This window comes from Vanacampus margaritifer, chromosome 3 (genome assembly GCF_051991255.1).
Source record: "Vanacampus margaritifer isolate UIUO_Vmar chromosome 3, RoL_Vmar_1.0, whole genome shotgun sequence".
Lineage (NCBI taxonomy): Eukaryota > Metazoa > Chordata > Actinopteri > Syngnathiformes > Syngnathidae > Vanacampus > Vanacampus margaritifer.
The window spans coordinates 2,226,454-2,243,460 of record NC_135434.1 but is presented as its reverse complement, the minus strand read 5'-3'; the positions used below and the strand labels follow the sequence as shown (position 1 = coordinate 2,243,460).

Here is a 17,007-nt window from a genome sequence, read left to right as displayed (position 1 = left end):
CATAAGTAACCATTTTAAGATGACCCCCCCCCCCCCCAATAACAACAATTGCGCAATACAGTATATAGGGGCTGTGTGAAATCACATTTTGATCAGTTTCGTTCAGAAATATATAATATACACGTGTCGTCTTTGAACAGTTTATATTCATTGTAATGAATGACTAGTGCAAAAGATTTTAGCTTCATTTATAAACACAACATGACCAATACATTTTTCCCAACAGTAGTGAGTTCACATTGATTGACATGCGGTGACCATGCCCCCCTCCTCCCAGTACTCTTGCCGTTTGTGCGATGGAGACAATTTTGAGAACATTTGCATTGTTTTTCTGAGGCGTCTGGAAGCCATCACGGTCCTGCCGTTCCCTGGAAGTTGGCCTCAATCTGCTCCAATGTCCGGCCTTTTGTTTCCGGCAGGAATACGACGGTGAAAACCACGCTGAGGAGACACATGCCCGAGAAGAGCCAGAAAGTTCCTGCACTGGTGAAGAGAGTCTGAAAGAGAAGAGCAGAGCACATTACAAAATGGCTGAAAAACTAGGTTGCAAAGGGGAGGAAAATGTCCGTTAAATTTCCGGAAACGTCCCATTGGAAGATAAGATGGTGAATTTTGGCAATATTCTAAAGTGTAAACTTTTTATGGGAATTATTTGGAATTCAAGGCAATTATTGGGATTGTATGTTAATTAACTGGAAATTGGGAGTCATCATCCGTTTGCTAGATGTCGGCCATGGTTTTTCCTTGTCGCAAGGAATTTTCTTGTGCTTGTGCTTGTGCTTGTGCTTGGCAGGGTGGACTGTTGATCGTGAAGATGCAGTGTTTAAGAGCTGACCATCATGTCCTGGAAGTTCTTGGTGACGATGAAAGCCATGCCCCAATTGGTCAGCACACACACGGAGCTGGCGAAACCGCGAACTTTGACCGGGAAGATCTCAGACATCACCAACCACGGAATGGGACCCCAACCCAAGGCAAAGCCTAAATACGCACAAACACAAAACATGAACAGACAGTGGAGGTAAGAAAACTAACTAACTAACTAGATAATTCCTGAAGAGACGAATAAGAGTCTTATGGCCGGGCAACTGATGAATTAAGTTACGAGCTAGCGAAGAAAGGCACAAACAAACTGACAACCGATTAACTAACTAGCAAAGATAGGATTCATAAAAACACACAAATCAATCAACCAGCAAAGACGAAACAAACAGCTAATTAACTAGCTAGCGAAGAAAGGAATGAATGAACAGCTGACTGACTCACTAACGAGTAAAGGAACAAACTGATTACCAACTAACTAACGTACTAACTAAGGAACGAACAACTAACCAGTTAACAAGCAAAGAAAAGAATAAATGAACCAACTAACCAGCTAAGCATGTGCTGCTGTACCCCCTGAATTTTTCCTCTGGCGGTCATGAAAAGATTATCTTTAACTAAAACGGGAAGTCACGTTTTCAAAAAAAAAAAAGAGTCTTTACAATATGTTTAATGCGCCTCAACTAGGTTACACATGGTAATCTGATTAACATTACGCAGCAAAATCCACCTGTTTTTTTTCCATCTCGGGGGGGGGGGGGGTGGTGGTCATTTTGCCACCTGCTGTCAAACAAAAAGGACATCACAGTGCCTAAGGGCTCAAGTTTGTCATGTTTAGACGAGTGGGGGCACATGAGGACATTTTCACCTGACTTCCCTTTTAACTAATTAGCTATCAAACCAACTATCTCGCTAACCGTTTAGCCAGCGAGATAGCTCGCCAGCCAGGGTGGCCGAGTCATGCAAAAAATAAACAGGGTTGCGTGAGCCGTGCGTCTGACCCGTGATGAAGACGGCCATGCTGGTGAGGGCCAACCAAGCCATGTTGGCATGATGTTCCTCTGGTGAGGAGCTCCTGGACATCAAGTAGAAATAAAGCCCAAATGTCGCCGTGCTTATCACCATAGCTACACCTAAAAACACAGTAACAACCACAGAAAGGAGGAAGTCACATATGCCCAAGTTCTAAAAGTAGACACTTGAGTCTGACTCAACTCAAGTCACGTGGCTCAAGCCCCCCACTTCTGAAAACAACGCTTGTGTTGAAGTTAGAAGCTCACCTGAAATAACAAGCAGCACTTTCCTTCCCGCCTTGTCCATGATGAGCGCCGCCACGCCGGTGAAGACCACCTGAACTGCAGCTACCATCACAGAGGCCAGGTTACTGTCCTGAAGCACACCAAATCACAGTCATTGCGTATTTAGCCTAGCTTAGGCTAAGTACGAAATACCGGCCGACCTTAAAGTGCGCCTGCTCAAAGATGTTCTGCGCGTAAAACATGATGGCGTTGATGCCCGACATCTGCTGGAAGACCATCAGCATCACGCCGATGGCCAGCGGCTTGTACACAACCGCATCTTTCAGGTCCGACATCTGGAAGCTGGACCCCTGCCCAAGATCAAGCAGACGACTACATAAGCAACTACGTAGACTACCAACCACTATAGATACTGTAACTGATTAAATAAATACATATAAACTGTGTGTGTATTAGTATTTGTATGTGTGTGAATGATTGTGTGTGTGTGTTCAGTCATGGATTTTGCTTCCTGTCATGTGTGTTCCTTGTAATTTTGATGCTATGTTCAGCCCCTAATTTTCCCTGGCCTACGGCAAAGCGTCCCCCACCCAACAGCATTGTACTCACCCCCCCCCCCCTCCCTTCCCATACAGACCCAACCTGCTAGTGGTGCAACGGATCACAAAAGTCACGGTTCGGATCACAGATTTGAGTCACGGATCGTTCGGATTAAAAAAAAAAAGAAAAAAAAAGAAAAAAAGATAAATAGTACTTTGCCTTCATTTATTTTGTAAAGCGCTTATTTCATTTTAAAAAATCAATTTAAAATGTCTAATATAGTCGTGTAGGATTTAAGAACAAAACTTTTAAGTGCAATATGAGGCAAAAACATTCTTAATTTTACATGGTTTATGTGTAAAATATCATGGTATGAATGGCTTAAAGTTGTTTTCCTATAATGTAGTGCTGTCAAAGTTAAAAAATTATTGCATTAATCATGTATTCACACAGATTAATCACACTATTAATTTTGACCGCAGCATTCAGATTTTTTTTTTGAAGACTGTGATTAATCTGATTAAAAAATGTAATCTCTTGACAGCTCTACAGCTAAATTTGCCATTTTGAGTTGAATGCTTTTCATTTTTAATGGGCAAAAGTGTTTCATAGAATAAATGAACACAAAGTTTTATTTATTATTTTTATCTTTTTTTTTAATAATCAAAAGACTTAAACGTGCAATTTAAGGCACATTTCCTTCCTTTAAACATGGAGTTGAACATGAGTTCGCGATAGCGTTGTGTTGATGTTGGTTGCAACTACAATGTCAATCAAAGAAATGTCTAAAAGGGAAGTCAAGCTAGCCATCACGCCACGACGTGGGCGAACTTCAAAGTAAAAGTGTACTAAGGCAATTTGCATTGCCGTCAATGTATTACTGTATTTGGTCAACTTTATTTTGAAGTTAGGCTTAGAGCGTTACGTTGAGTATGTTTCAGCCATCTTGACATCCACTACAACCTGCCTGTTGATCGCAGGCATCCTCAATGCGGGCGCACTCCCACTCTACGGCCGCGTGAGGCCCCCGCAGGAAGCGCAGCGCCTCCTCGGCCTCGCGCCGCTTGCCTTGCGAAAGCAGGAAGCGCGGCGTCTCCGGCATGAAGCACATGGATGAAATCAACAGCGTGGGCGGCAGGGCCCCGCACACTGCCAGCCAGCGCCAGTCCACAAACAGACCTGCAGGGGGCAACATTGACACCATAACGACTGCTTAATGATTGCACTTTCCACAAGGGAGACTTGAGTTGAGCTAATCGGCAGCCATGTACCAGCCAGGTAAACTCCCATGATGCCGAGTACCACCATCAGCTGCACACACGAGCCCAGCATCCCTCGCACCCGCTCGTGAGCCATCTCTGAGATATACAGCTGGTCAAAAAAATACACAAAATGGACATCAAGTGACGGGAAACCACAAACCAAAGTGACAGGAAGTGGTTAATAAGGAATGGGTCATAACAAGGAGTGAAGGAGGCAGAAAATGGAGAAAGGGACACTAAAGGGACACTGTCAAAAAGGAAATGAGGTGATGCAAAAGCTAACAAAGGTAAAGATGACAGGAAAGAAGCATAACCACAAGTGAAGAGAGAAAACAAGGAAAGAGAAAGGAAATAATGAAAGCGGTATAGCAAGGAGTGAGGAGAAAGGTAATGTAGGGAGAGAAAATGTTAATAGGAATAACAAGGAAAAAGACATAGCGAGAAGTCGGACAAAAGATTACAAGGATCCAGGAAAGAAGTATAACATAGGGCTGCTCAATCATGGAAAAAATAATTATCATGATTATTTTAGCAATAATTGAAATCACAATTATTCAAACAATAATATGTACAAGAAATAAATTTAAAAAAGTTCACTTTGGACTAAACAGAATTTATAATAATATATATTTATAATAATATATTTATTTATGTTGGCAAAAACTTGACGTAGCAGCGCAGCATGTGCACTGTGCATTTGGACGATCATTTATTTTTTAAACAAGAAAATGTTTGAACGTAAAAAAAAAAATAGTAAGACAAATATGATTCTTTGAAACATAATAATGCAAGTTCCTTTTGGATGAAACAAAATTGATTAAATTAGTTATTTTAAAATTTAAAAAAGGTGCAAATGTATAAATTGAAACAACTAAAAAATTTGTACTAATCTTTTTTTTTTTTTTACGATTATGCTGATTTTGTAATTGTGAAGTGTAATATTTGAAATTGTAATTGAATTTTGACTAATTGCACAGCCCTAGTATAACAGCATGTGAAAAGAAAGTGGCATAAAAGACACAAAAAGGATTCCGGCAAAAGATTACAATAGTTAACAAAAATGTGCAGTGGAAGGAATGAAGGAAAAAAATTTAATGAAGGAGTGCAGCAAGAAAAGAGGCATAACAAGGAGGAGTGAGGAGAAAGGTATCGAGGAGGAAACGAGGAAGCATTAAAGAGAATACATGAATGGAAGGTATACCAAGAAGTGACGAGTCAGAACACAGGGAATAAGGCATAACAAGGAAAGAGGCAAAACTAGGAGTCTGAAAAAAGGTAGCAAAGCAAAAGGTAAACGGGGGAGGAATAGCGAGGAGTCAAGAAACAGAAAAGAAGAAGAAAGGCATAACAAGGAAAGATACAAATGTACAAATGGTAACAATTGGAAAGGAGGGAAGAGTGAAGAGACAGGAAACCAACAAGGCATAACAAGGAAAGCGGCGTAACAAGGAATCTGACCGGTACGACGAGCGACGCGCCTCCACTTGCTAGCCCCGAGAGAATGCGTCCGACGTAGAGCATCCACACGTTCTGGGCGGCGATGATGACGGTGAAGCCAAAGACGAAGGGCAGCGAGCAGAACATGAGCGTCAGCTTCCTGCCCGCCTTGTCCACCATCCAGCCGGTCAGCAGGCCGCCGACCGCCGCCCCCAGCGTCACCACCGACTGAATGCGCAGTGGACAAACACAGCGTTATCGTGGAAACCAAAGCAGAACTGCTCTTTTTTACGCGCCACGTCCAGCCAGCCAATCGGACGACGTGCGCTATGCGGCTCTTACCCCAAACCAGGACGCCTGCACGTCGTCCAACCGCAGCCGGGGGTCCGGGTTTTTGGCCAGCTCCGGGATGGCGGGCGAGCTGTAGCCCAGCACGAAGCCGAAGCTCATGGGCCCCAGCACGGACGCCAAAGTGGCCAGGTACAACTTCCTGTTGCTGACTTTGCTGCACAGGAAGTGAGAGGAGGCAGCAGAGGGGCATGGTAATGATTAGCGCTAACCAGAATAACTTGATTGCATTAAGCAAGTCACAAGGGACCTCAGTTAAATCATTGATGTCAGCGCACTTAAAATCAGAAGACTTGTCTCAGTATGCGCATTGTTTACTTTTCATCATTTCTTCACATATGCATTATTTCCTACAACACTCGTCTTGGCAGTTAATTTGATATTTTACATTAATTATAGATGCAGTCTTTTTCTTCATTTTGGTGAATAAACAATGTTCAGTGTTTTCCCTCTTATGTTTTCTACCTTTCCATAAATATAACTGGACAATAATTGAACATAAAGCTGGGCTTATTACGCTACCCTGGGGAACCCCACTCTACCATTACACATTTGGAGTAACTTCTAGTGATTCTTACTACTGTATTTATTCTTTACTCTAGTTATTGTTTTGGATTACTAAGGACATCTTTAATTCATTCATATAAGTTTCTATTAATTATCATTTTTCTTATCTTATTATATATATTTTACATTAGTTCATACTATTAATATTATTGTTTGTTAAGAAAAAAATATTGAATGTACCCAATATCATACTATTCTATGGCCTTAGACTCTGCATTGTTATAATGGTGTCTGCTGTAGTTTGTGTTGTTAATTTATTAAAATTAATTTTATTAATTTAAGATGATAATTTCATTTATTTTGTGTTATACATTTAGCCTTTCTTGCCTTTGTTATTGTATGACCGATTGTTTTACTTAGGGGTAAAAAAAAATCATCACAATTTCTCTCGCTTACCTAAGATAAGCGTTCTGTTCGGATATGAGACCAGTTGGATCCACATCATCTCGACCCTCTTCATCCAGCAGCCGACTTCGCTCCTGTTGGATGTCCATCGCGACTTTTCCCTAAACCTTCCCGAAATATCCCCAGTGATGTTCCGCTTGTATAATTCGCAGGTGCAGCTCCGACATTTAAGTGTTAAACGGCTTGAAAACAATCGCAAATGTTTACTAAATTAATCAAACAATCACAATAAAGTGTATAAAGACTCGCTCGCGTGCGACGGACAACCCGGCCGGCGCTTTTCGGGCTTTAGTCCACTTCCGGGATCGAAGCGTTTTCTTGTCAACAATTCAGTCAGCTGACCACCGGTCTGTCTTCCATTTCCGTTTTAGCTTTTCAAATTAAAGTATAATAGGCTATTGGGAATAGAACGGTAAACATAGGCTTTGTTGGGCGTTATTGACAAATTGTCCGATATTTTGATTACTTTAAACCATAAATATATCTTAAGATGTAGCCTTAAAAAATGTAAACGAGTCTTTACTCCTTTCCATCAGCGGGGTGTTTTATTTTTCTAGTTATGACTACAACTTCTGTTGCCAAAGCTCATTCTCATTTTATTAGATTTTCATTTATTTTCTTTGTAAAATGCGATCTTTATCTCCAAATTGGTTGGCCTTTCATTTGGGACAGTAAACTCAGTTCTGGCTTAGAATTCTTCATGGCGTTACAAAGTTGGCTAACTAGCAAAATGCTTACAAACATAAACTAAACATTATGAGCGATTCTAAGAGGATGGTTGACGCTAAGGTGAGCTCAAATTGAATTTGTTTATTGAGTTTTTTTTAATTATTATTATTTTTTTATTAGTACTACTTGTGTAAGTGTTGGATGCAGCAAAATTCGGCTAGTAATGCTTGCCTAGAGAGTGAGGGACAACGGTGACGTCATAAGCCTAGAAATAAATGTTCTCAGAGCGAAGCAAGAGTGCCAAAACAGTAAAGTCCAATAAAAGTATCTGTTTCTGCGTATTTTTCTCATTGCACATTAATACTGTCACTTTCAAATGACATCAGCATTGAGCCTCACTCATGAAGGCTTGACTAGTCGAGTAGTCAAACGCTGACGCTATCTAGCGAAATTCTAACTTAAACTCATTTGTCAACATTAGCCTAAGGGGGAAATGAGCCTTAAGTGAGATAAAATTGAATTATTTTGGTATTAGTGAGAGATTAGCACAGGTAGGTAGCAGCTACCTTAATTTGGGATTGGAAACTAAGGGCGATTCACACTTGCACTTCACATGCCAGACCATTAGGGGGCTCTGTCAGAAAGTATACATTGGTTTTAGCCAGAGCTGAGCAAAACTGTCGTTACATCGGACCGTCATTGACGAATGCCCACCTTTTGGCAAGTGCTTTATGATGCAAAGCCTCGTGAAAACACTTGCACGGACTGAGAAGGACCGTCTGTATTGACCCGGATCGACGGATGCTTCATTTGGTGCTCAGTCGGTGCATTTTTTCGAGGGTTTATGTCATAAAACACTCGCCGAAAATGCGGAAGCATCCGTCGTCAATAACGGGCCGATGTAATGATTGTTTTAATCAGCTCTGCCCATTACCATCAATCGCTACCAAAATGGGTCGACACGTCTGACAAAACGGGACACACCAAAAAGTGTCAAGGACCCATGCCGCAAATTGAACAGGAACTCTGCCATTTTGTTTTGAACTGGCCATTCCAGGACTAGTTTTGATTAGGTGATCTTTCAAAGGACTGCATCAGCTTCTTTAGATTGATGTTCTTTTGTTAGGCAATAGGTGGCAGCAGAGGCTAAAGTGGAGCATGACCTGCTGGTCTAGAGTGACACGAGCAAAAGATCTACATTCTCCAACATTACGTCCACACCACAGCACTGGATGTGTTTCTTTTTTTTACCATAAACCATATTTTAACCATCGTAGTACCTAGGACTAAATGTTCCTACAACTTTAGGTTCCTTTAGGAACCTTTGGGGACCAGTGTGTGTTTGGAGCATGTCTATATTTAGTTGTGTTTGCAATCGACAAACCCTGCGTGTTACTTTTGAGAAGTCCACGAACCTTTGGGCAGCACTGAACGCATCTTATTATTTATCTTATACTGTGGAATGTCACTCAGTAGCGCGCAGACCTCCGCCAAGGCCTGACAGTCGGCAGACATTAGTGTAAGCCGACCTCGGTGTTAGCGGAACGAGTGAGTGTAGCATGACGAGCAGCTGCGCTAACAGTTGACGGCGGCGCGGCTGTTAGCGTCTGACGTCTCCAGGCGGAGAAAGTCCAACGTCAACAAAGAGAAAGTCATCGTGTGTTCACGCTTGGAAAATTGTTTTTGAAACGTTGGGAATTATGGAACTAATACATCATCTGTCATTAAAAAAAAACATTTTTTTTTATTAACTGTACAAGCAAGGTTTTAGGTCATATTTGAAAAATGTTAATAGTCAAACAAGTGCAAAAATAAGTTAATCACTCTTATTATGATAACATAAGAACAGTTGAACATTGACACTCAGTTTTGTGTAAGACGTTGTGCGTGTGTTTGAAAGTGTGTGTGAGCTTGTGTGCAAGTGTACGTGTTTGTATGTTCGTGTGCGTACGTGTGATCAATTGTGAGTGTGTGTGCGTGTGCACATGTATATTCATGCATCTGTGTGTGTAAGTTCTCTTTACATTTCTCTTGCCAAATAGTGAACTTTTGGATATGCACCCCCAAAAGTTCCCTTACCAAATAGTGAGCCTGAACCGCATTGTGGTGTTGGGTCTCACTCCTCCTTCACTATATAGTGCCCTTCCTAGTGTGAATTAGCCATAGTAGGTTATCCCCTATCATACATTGTACATTACAACAGCAATAACGTCATTAATGCTGCCCTTGTCGCGGTTTAAAACGGTTTAAAAACAGTTGACTCAATTATAGAGTTGACTACATACAAATCTTCATCTAGTGACGAGTGCGTTCCTCAACAGCCTAAAACCACAAAAGCCGAGTGCCAAAACGTGAGCGAGGTTGTGAATGTTTCGGGAGTGATCGCAGCCAAGCCGCAGCGCTGCCGTGCCCAAGACAAGTGTTTTGTGGTTTGGGGGGAATTTGAAGTTTCTGTCTGGATGGGAGACACCAAATTCTTTTGACAGAGTTGACGTAATGCCACTCTTTACACTGGAAAACACACCTCAGACCTCACACACATACAATATCAAAAACACACACACACACACACACACACCAGTAAAAGTGACTGGCAAGCAAGCTAGGGGAGCAAAAATGTCCAAAATGTATAAATTGTCTGCAGTGAAATGTTCCTCCAGAGAGACGGACGGACAGCCAAACGTCAGCCCGCCCGTCTGTCTGTCTTTTTGTCTGTGTGTTTGATGGGCGGACTTCCTCTCGAGGAAAGGAAGCAGGCGGCGGCGTCTGCGGCGCGCGCGCGCCAAGACTCTTGATGAGTTCTGGACGCCGACCATCTTGTCTGCTTGGCCCAGCAGCAGCGTGTGTGCGTGTGTTTTTGTTTTATCACTCTGTTAAACGTCACATTTCTGCTTTTTTTTTTTTTTTTTACACATCTTCAGGGACCATTTGGAATTTTTACCGCCTTGGAGCGCTAATGAGAAGACCGCGACGTTCCCGCTTCTGCCGCTGCGCGTACTTCACCTGCCCACGGAAGGAACCCAGACCTCTTAACCTTGTCTTCCCCTTGACAAATAGTGAGCCTGCACTTAGGCGCGTGTGTGTGTGTTTTAGTCAGATTGTGCGAGTGTGTATTCATCTCGCATTTGTGTAAGAGCGAGTGTGTTTCTTTGTGTGTCTGTGTTCTTTTTTCATGTGTGTTTATTTTTGTGTTCTCAGCCACCATTTTGTGGTCCGCCTTCCCCTGCTGCACCTAAACGTTCCAGCAGCTGAACACAAAATGTCCGCCCAGCATCCCTTCCTTGTTCGGTGTTCCTGCCTCACTTCCATCCGTTCATCTCCTTCAGCTTGCTGACGCTGGTGCCTTTGACAGGTGTGGAGGGCGCGGGGGAGAAGATGGGTAACGTGGGGGTCTTCTCGGACGCGGTGAGGGCGTTCAGAAGCGAGCGGCATGCCGACGTCTTCTTTTTCTCTTTCTGCGCTTCTTTCCCTGCCGTTTCTTTCTTCTCCGGCGTGTTTTTCTTCTCCTTGTAGGAGGCCGGTGACATGCTCTGTGAATGTGAGCCGAAACGCGGACAACGCGTAAGGGTGAGTAACGGCAGTGAAGGGAGGAGGAATTGGAGGGGGAGGTGATAGAGAGGAGACATCAGGAAGAGGAGGGAGGCCAAGAGCAAGGGCAGTAGTTGAGAAAGAAGAGGAACGGAGGAGGAGTAATTGAAAGAGGATAAAGAGATGGAGGAGGAGGTGGCCATTGAGAGCAGAAGGTGAGGTGGAAGAGGAGGCAGGTGAAGAGGAAGTGCAGGAGTTAAGGAGGAGATGGAAGTGAGGATGACGAGGAAGCCAAAGAGGAGTCGAAAATGAGGATGATTCGGAGGAGCAGATGTAACAAAAGGATCAAGTGGAAACAGGAGCAAGAATGTTGAGGAAGGAGAGGAGGGGATATGTAGTAGAGGAGAAGGAAACGGAAGGTTAAGGAGGGAGATGAAGTGGACATGAGGAGGTGAAGAGGAGGAAGATGAGGGTGGGTCGGAGAAAACGTCCAGTTGGAAGAGGTGAGGAGTAGAAGTGAGGAGGAGGGGAGAGTGGAAAGGTGAAGGGAAGTGGAGGAGTGGAGGAAGAAGGGAGGGAGCGCAAGAGGAGGAAACGGAGGAGAAGGAAGAGGAAACAGGAGTGAGATGGAAGGTGAAGAGACGGAGGAGGGGTGAGGATGAAGAGGAGAAAGTGGAAGAGGTGAGGATAAGGAAGAGGAGGGACCCGGGAGGAAGTCGGGAGGAGGAAGTTTGGATGAAGTAAGAGGTGGGAGGTGAAGAAAAGGTACCGGAGTTGAGGAGGAGAGGAGTGGTGACGATGAAGAGGCGCAAGTAAGAATGAAAAGGAGGATTTAGGAAGTGGAGAAGGAAGAAATGCTGAGGAGGAGGGGGGGAGAGCAGGCAATTGATGTGATGGCGAGGAGCCGAGCGTACTGTACATAAAAAGGTTGTCACGTACGCAGCAGCAAAGCGCCCAGCAGCCGAGCTTGGCGGCGTTGAGGCCCGAGCCGGCGTAGCGGTTCTTCTTGGGCAGCAGCAGGACGAAGGACACGGACAGCGACAGGTGGTAAAAGCTGTGCACGTAGGCGTAGTCCCACTCCTAACACACACACACACACACACAGAGAGGCCTTAGAGTACACAAACGCGTCTTGATGGGCACACGCGAGACGTCTGGCGGCGAACCTCAAAGTAGAAGCGCAGCATGAGGGCCAAAGCGCCGAAACAGCAGCCGGGACCGACCTGCTGGGTGTAAACGCGCTTGTCAGGGTACACCGCACGGAGCTCCTTCATCTTCTGAAGCTGACAGGATCAAAAGGAGGGTGATAAGGGGGTGAGGGTGTAGTGAAGGTGAAGACAAAGCGGCCAGGAGGTGAGGAAGTGGAGGAGGAGGTGAGTATGAAGACAAGACGGGAGAGGAGGATGAGAGAGAAGAGGAGGGAGGGGCGATGAAAAAGTGGGAGGAAGAACAAGCGGTGGAGATGAAGTAAGACGGAGGAGGTGAGGTTGAAGTGGAAGAGGAGGTGAAAAGGAAGAGGAGGGGTTGAGGAGGAATTGGTGGAGGATGAGAAATCAAGTATGATCAGGGGAAGAGGAGGAGAGGAGGCAACGAGGTGATGAACAAAAGGAAGGAGCGAATGTGAGGATAAGATGGAGGAGGCGAGGATGAGTTGGAAGAGGACAAGAAGGTTAGCATGAAGAGGTGGGAGGAGGATGAGGAGGAAAAAGTTGAGAAAGAGGAAGTAGAGGCAAGGTGACAATGAAAAGGAGGAGGAGGAGGAGGAAGAGAAGGGGTTAAGCGGAAATGGACAGGTGATGATTAAGTAAAGGAGAAGGTGAAGATGAAGTGCAGGAGATGGAAAGGAAAAAAAATGGATGAGAGAGGAGGTGAAGGTCAAATGGAGGAGGAAGAGGAGAGGGCGAGGACGGAATGGATGAGGAGGAAGTGGAAGGTGAAGTTGGAGGGAGAAGAATAAGATGGTGACGTAGAAGGAAATGGGGGGAGGAGGAAGAGGAGGTTGATAATCAGGAGGTGCAGATGAAAAGGAGGAGATGTGAGGAGGACGAAGAGAAGAAGGTGGAGTGGGCAGGATTAGGACAGGAAGGATGAGCTCCATGAGAGAAGGACAACCAAATGAGTGATGAAGATGAAGATGAAGTGGAGGAGCGGGTGTGTCGCAAGGATGGGAGTGGATGAAGGCGAAGACAAACATGAAGATCACTCTCTGCTGAAAATAATAAGGCAGTACCTTATACTGGTTCTGTTAGTTCTACTGGTCCAGTTGTGGTGATGGGACTCACCCATTTGACGGTGATGATGAAGACGGCCGATCCGATGGGACCCGAGTAGATCCCGTATCCCCAGCGGTCCTGGTAGATCCGCACTGCGATGCTCAGGACTCCAAACATGGTCAGGCTGGAACGCTGAGGCTCCTCGAAGTCGCCCAGAGCTGAGCGCACAAACAAAGTCCACGTAGCAGTAGTCCGGAAAGTCCGCTAAGAAGTCTACTTAGAAGTTCACCGACAAGTTTGCCGACAAGTTGACAAATCTACTCGCAACTGAAAGTCTACTTCTACAAATCTATAAAGAAGTCCACTTCAAATGTCTTTGGCTTACTTACAAGTCTATGGGGGTCTACGTACAAGTCTACTGAAAAGTCTGCTCCTCCTAAGACACACTCTTACAGGTCTACTTAAAAGTCCAATGACAAGTCTTCTGAGAACCGCCAACAAGTCTACTTAGGAATCCACTTCAAAGTCCGCAGGTCTACTTTGCAGCCTACCTTGACATCGACAAAGAAGTCCGCATAGAATCCCACCTTCGTGTAGACTTACAAGTAAGCCGAGAACCACCTACAAGTCTACTGGTCCACTTACAAGTCTCCAAAGTGCCCTTTCAAATCTTCTGAGAGCCACGTACAAGACTACTTAGAAAACCTTTTTAAATTCCGCTTGCAAGTCAAATCCACTAAAACTACTCTTACAAGTCTACCTACAACTGATAAGTCTTCTAACAAGTGTACTTAGAATCGGACTTCTTAGTGTATTGTATTTCTAAGTCGACCCACAACCACTAAATTCAACCTGAGGCCACTTGGAAGCCAAGTTGCCTAAAAAGTACCCTGTGAAGTCTATTTACAAGTCTACTAACATATCTTACTCAGATGTCTTTGCCCAAAAAGTACAAATTCCACTTACAAGTCTATTCACAAGTCTTCTTAGAAGTCCAAACAAATCCACACAAGTCCACTTGGACGTCAAATCTCCTAAAAGTCCACTTCATTTTCAAGTCTACTCAATTTTCCCGTCCCATGTTTGAAATGAAAACATGATCTGTGTGGATTTTTAATGCCACACCAATTGAGGCCCACCTGAGTTCAAAGGTCACACGGGCCTTTTAATAGACTCATTCAATCAGCTGTTGGAACTGTTGGCGTGTGTGTGTGTGTGTGCGGCACATGTCGTCAGCAGCTGTTTAACGGTGTGATCCGTAGTCCTCCATCGGCAAGTGTTTTCGTTTGGTTATCGCTTAGGACTACAAATCCCATCACCCACTTATAGTTCCACACCATGCTAGCTTAAACCTTATAATGTCATTACAAATCGCATCAAATCACACGTCGGGTAGCGTTACGGCGGGACTCACCGATGAGCGTCACCCACATGGACAACGCCGTGCCGTACACGCTGAAGTACTCGAGGATGTCGTACTTCATGAAGCATAGGATGGCCAAGCCCGGCCCGTCGCAGGCGTGGTAGATCTTCGCACATCAACAAACAAAATGGAGGCGCCGTCAGATCCATCGGGAATTCCAGCCATCAATTGTGGCCTCAATATGTGCACAAAATGCTCATTTGTAGTCACAAAATAGGGCTAAAAATAATATTGTGCAGGGAATGCTCATTCATAGGCCACGTTTACTGATTTGTGTCCGCAAAATAGAACATTGGTACACGAATGCCACACATTAGTTTTGTGTGCATACAATGCAGCATTTTCTTTTTTAGTATAGTATTTTTTTTCATGTAAACAAATGAGCATTTTGTGCGTACGTAAAACTTATTCCGTAGCCACAAATGAGTCATTCATGACAACAAATTAGTATTTTTTTGCGCACCTTAAACCTATTTTGTCAGAAATAAGTCTTTCATGGTGACAACTTAGCATGTTGTGTGCACGTTCTACCTATTTTGTGGCCACAAAGGAGTATTTTGTGGGAAAAAATGAGTTTTTTTGTGACCACAAATTCGTATTTTTTGCCCACGGTTATTATACCTATGACCACAAATCCATATTTTCTCTCGATGAATTAATAATGTTTCATGGCCACAAATGAGTATTTTGTGCATATCTTTAACCTATTTTGTGAACACACATTTGAATGTTATATGCAGTATTTTGTCATCACAAATCACTATTTTTGGGCTCCAATTAGTACGGTACTTGATGCACATAACACCTATTTTGTGGCCACCATTTAGCATTTTTGGGACATTGTACTCCAATTTTGTGGCCACAATTCCCCCCACAAATTTGTATTTTGTGGCCACAAAAAGGAAAATAATTTGTGACCTCAAATTAATATTCATACACAGTAAATTCAGTAGAGTAAATTTGACTCTATTTAGAGTGAGACCAAATACACTCAATTTAAGAGTAACATTTACACTTGGAAGAGAGTAAAATAAAGAATTGGGTGGGGGGAAAAAGTCACTCAAGGGTTGAGGAACGAACTCACAACCTTCAGCTTGGGAGACAGCCAATCTGCTCCCTGAGCCACGCAGCTCCTGCTGTGTGTTTGTATATCGCTCGTGTCAGCTGGAATCTTCCTAACTCTAGAGTGGGACCAAATTATATGGACCAAAACATCGCTTTGGGCCTCTTGGAGATAAGCAAACAGTAGGAAGGGCATAGCTCAGGTGATAGTGTGGCAGTTTCCCAAACTGAAGGTTGTGAGTTCATTCCTCAACCCTTGAGTGACTTATATATTTTTCCAATTCTTTATTTTACTTTCTTCCAACTGTAAATATGATCCTACTCTAAAATTGAACTATATGGTCCCACTCTAAATAGAGTCAAATTTACTCTAAACGGAGTAACATTTACTCTGCAGAATTTACTGTGTGTAGATGTTATGCCTATTTTGTGGCCCCCAAGTAAATATTTTGTGCGCACGTTATCCAGTATCTATATCAGGCCACAATCCAAAGCAAAGATGGACACAATGAAGAAGTATGTGAGGACGACGTCTCACCGCGCTGAAGAACATCGTGAAGAAGTAGACCATGGCCTCCATGTGGAATCCTCGCTTGGCGGCCACGCTAGCGGTCGGCAGGAAGACCACGCTGCTGACAGTGGGCAGCAGCATCTTGGCGATGTAGGCCCCCATCTCGGTTGAGAAGATGGAAATGCGCGTGGCTTCACAAGATCCCGGGAGAAAGCGTTGGGGAGCAGTAAAGGACGTGAGCCGTCCAGCTGTCCCCTATGGGGCGTTAACACCTTAAATGTCCACGGGGGCGTGTGCGGGGCAGTGCGAGGAGCGCTCACGTGCGGAGTCATCGCGGCGCAGCTGTTTGCACAGCAGCCATGCTTCATGGGACACCAGTCAAACATTTGCTGCTACATTTGTTAGCGTCGGTGCTAACATTGACTGAATTATATATATATATATGTATTTTTTTTTTTTTGTTTGTTTGTTTAAAAAAATAAAAAATAATATATATATATATACATATATATATATATATATATATATTTTTTAAGTTTATGTACTACATATAAGTATTTCATTAACAAAGCAAGTAAGACTATGGTGAAAAATGTGTGAACAGAATTTTATTTTTATTTTCGCTGAACATGTTTATTTATATGAGAGAAGGTTGAGGTGGTACACTGGAACAAAACCAACAGTTATTTCTTCATGCTTCTGCCAATTCTCCACATGATTGTTGATTTTTTTTTTTTCCCTTTTTAGTAAAGATGTCAAACTCGATCGCGTGGAAGAATCCATCAAAAACGATGCGCGGATGTGCATCTTGTTCCAGGATGTTTAACGGCCCTCTTTCCTCCCGGCGGCCAACACGCGTCCCTGGAAAAAGCGTCTGGGTCTGCGTCGTCCGTCTTTTCGCCGTGCGTCCCGCTGACAGACAGACAGATGAACGGCCGCGATGATGATGATGAATGGCGGC

General features: G+C 43.8%; 2 protein-coding genes across 2 annotated transcripts; both read right to left on the bottom strand.

The window, feature by feature from the left end:
• Positions 1-171: 171 nt before the first annotated feature.
• Positions 172-6,931, bottom strand: slc2a8 (solute carrier family 2 member 8). Its single transcript, XM_077560654.1, has 10 exons — positions 6,632-6,931; positions 5,663-5,825; positions 5,342-5,548; positions 3,893-3,992; positions 3,589-3,800; positions 2,282-2,431; positions 2,103-2,211; positions 1,824-1,955; positions 836-981; positions 172-497 (listed from the first exon to the last, which is right to left on the bottom strand). Exons 1-10 carry the CDS (start codon positions 6,727-6,729, stop codon positions 351-353), a joined length of 1,464 nt encoding a protein of 487 aa, XP_077416780.1. The 5' UTR covers positions 6,730-6,931; the 3' UTR covers positions 172-350.
• A 3,677-nt stretch (positions 6,932-10,608) lies between these two features.
• On the bottom strand, positions 10,609-16,208 carry mymk (myomaker, myoblast fusion factor). The gene is made up of 6 exons (XM_077560728.1): positions 16,074-16,208; positions 14,465-14,579; positions 13,120-13,268; positions 12,004-12,120; positions 11,777-11,917; positions 10,609-10,839 (listed from the first exon to the last, which is right to left on the bottom strand). The coding sequence occupies exons 1-6, from the start codon at positions 16,206-16,208 to the stop codon at positions 10,609-10,611; spliced, it is 888 nt and encodes a 295-aa protein (XP_077416854.1).
• Between the last annotated feature and the right edge of the window lie 799 nt (positions 16,209-17,007).

What these genes read in the sequence shown, in the direction of transcription:
- slc2a8 (XM_077560654.1), bottom strand. Translation starts at nt 6,729, where the DNA reads ATGGACATCCAACAGGAGCGAAGTCGGCTGCTGGATGAAGAGGGTCGA. An exon ending in GCGCGTCGCTCGTCGTACCG is followed by an intron (nt 3,993 to 5,341) that starts GTCAGATTCCTT and finishes TTTTTTGACCAG; the next exon opens with CTGTATATCTCAGAGATGGC. An exon ending in TTGAGCAGGCGCACTTTAAG is followed by an intron (nt 2,212 to 2,281) that starts GTCGGCCGGTAT and finishes GGTGTGCTTCAG; the next exon opens with GACAGTAACCTGGCCTCTGT.
- mymk (XM_077560728.1), bottom strand. Translation starts at nt 16,208, where the DNA reads ATGGGGGCCTACATCGCCAAGATGCTGCTGCCCACTGTCAGCAGCGTG. An exon ending in TCACGATGTTCTTCAGCGCG is followed by an intron (nt 14,580 to 16,073) that starts GTGAGACGTCGT and finishes TGATGTGCGAAG; the next exon opens with ATCTACCACGCCTGCGACGG. An exon ending in GCTGGGCGCTTTGCTGCTGC is followed by an intron (nt 10,840 to 11,776) that starts GTACGTGACAAC and finishes TCACATTCACAG; the next exon opens with AGCATGTCACCGGCCTCCTA.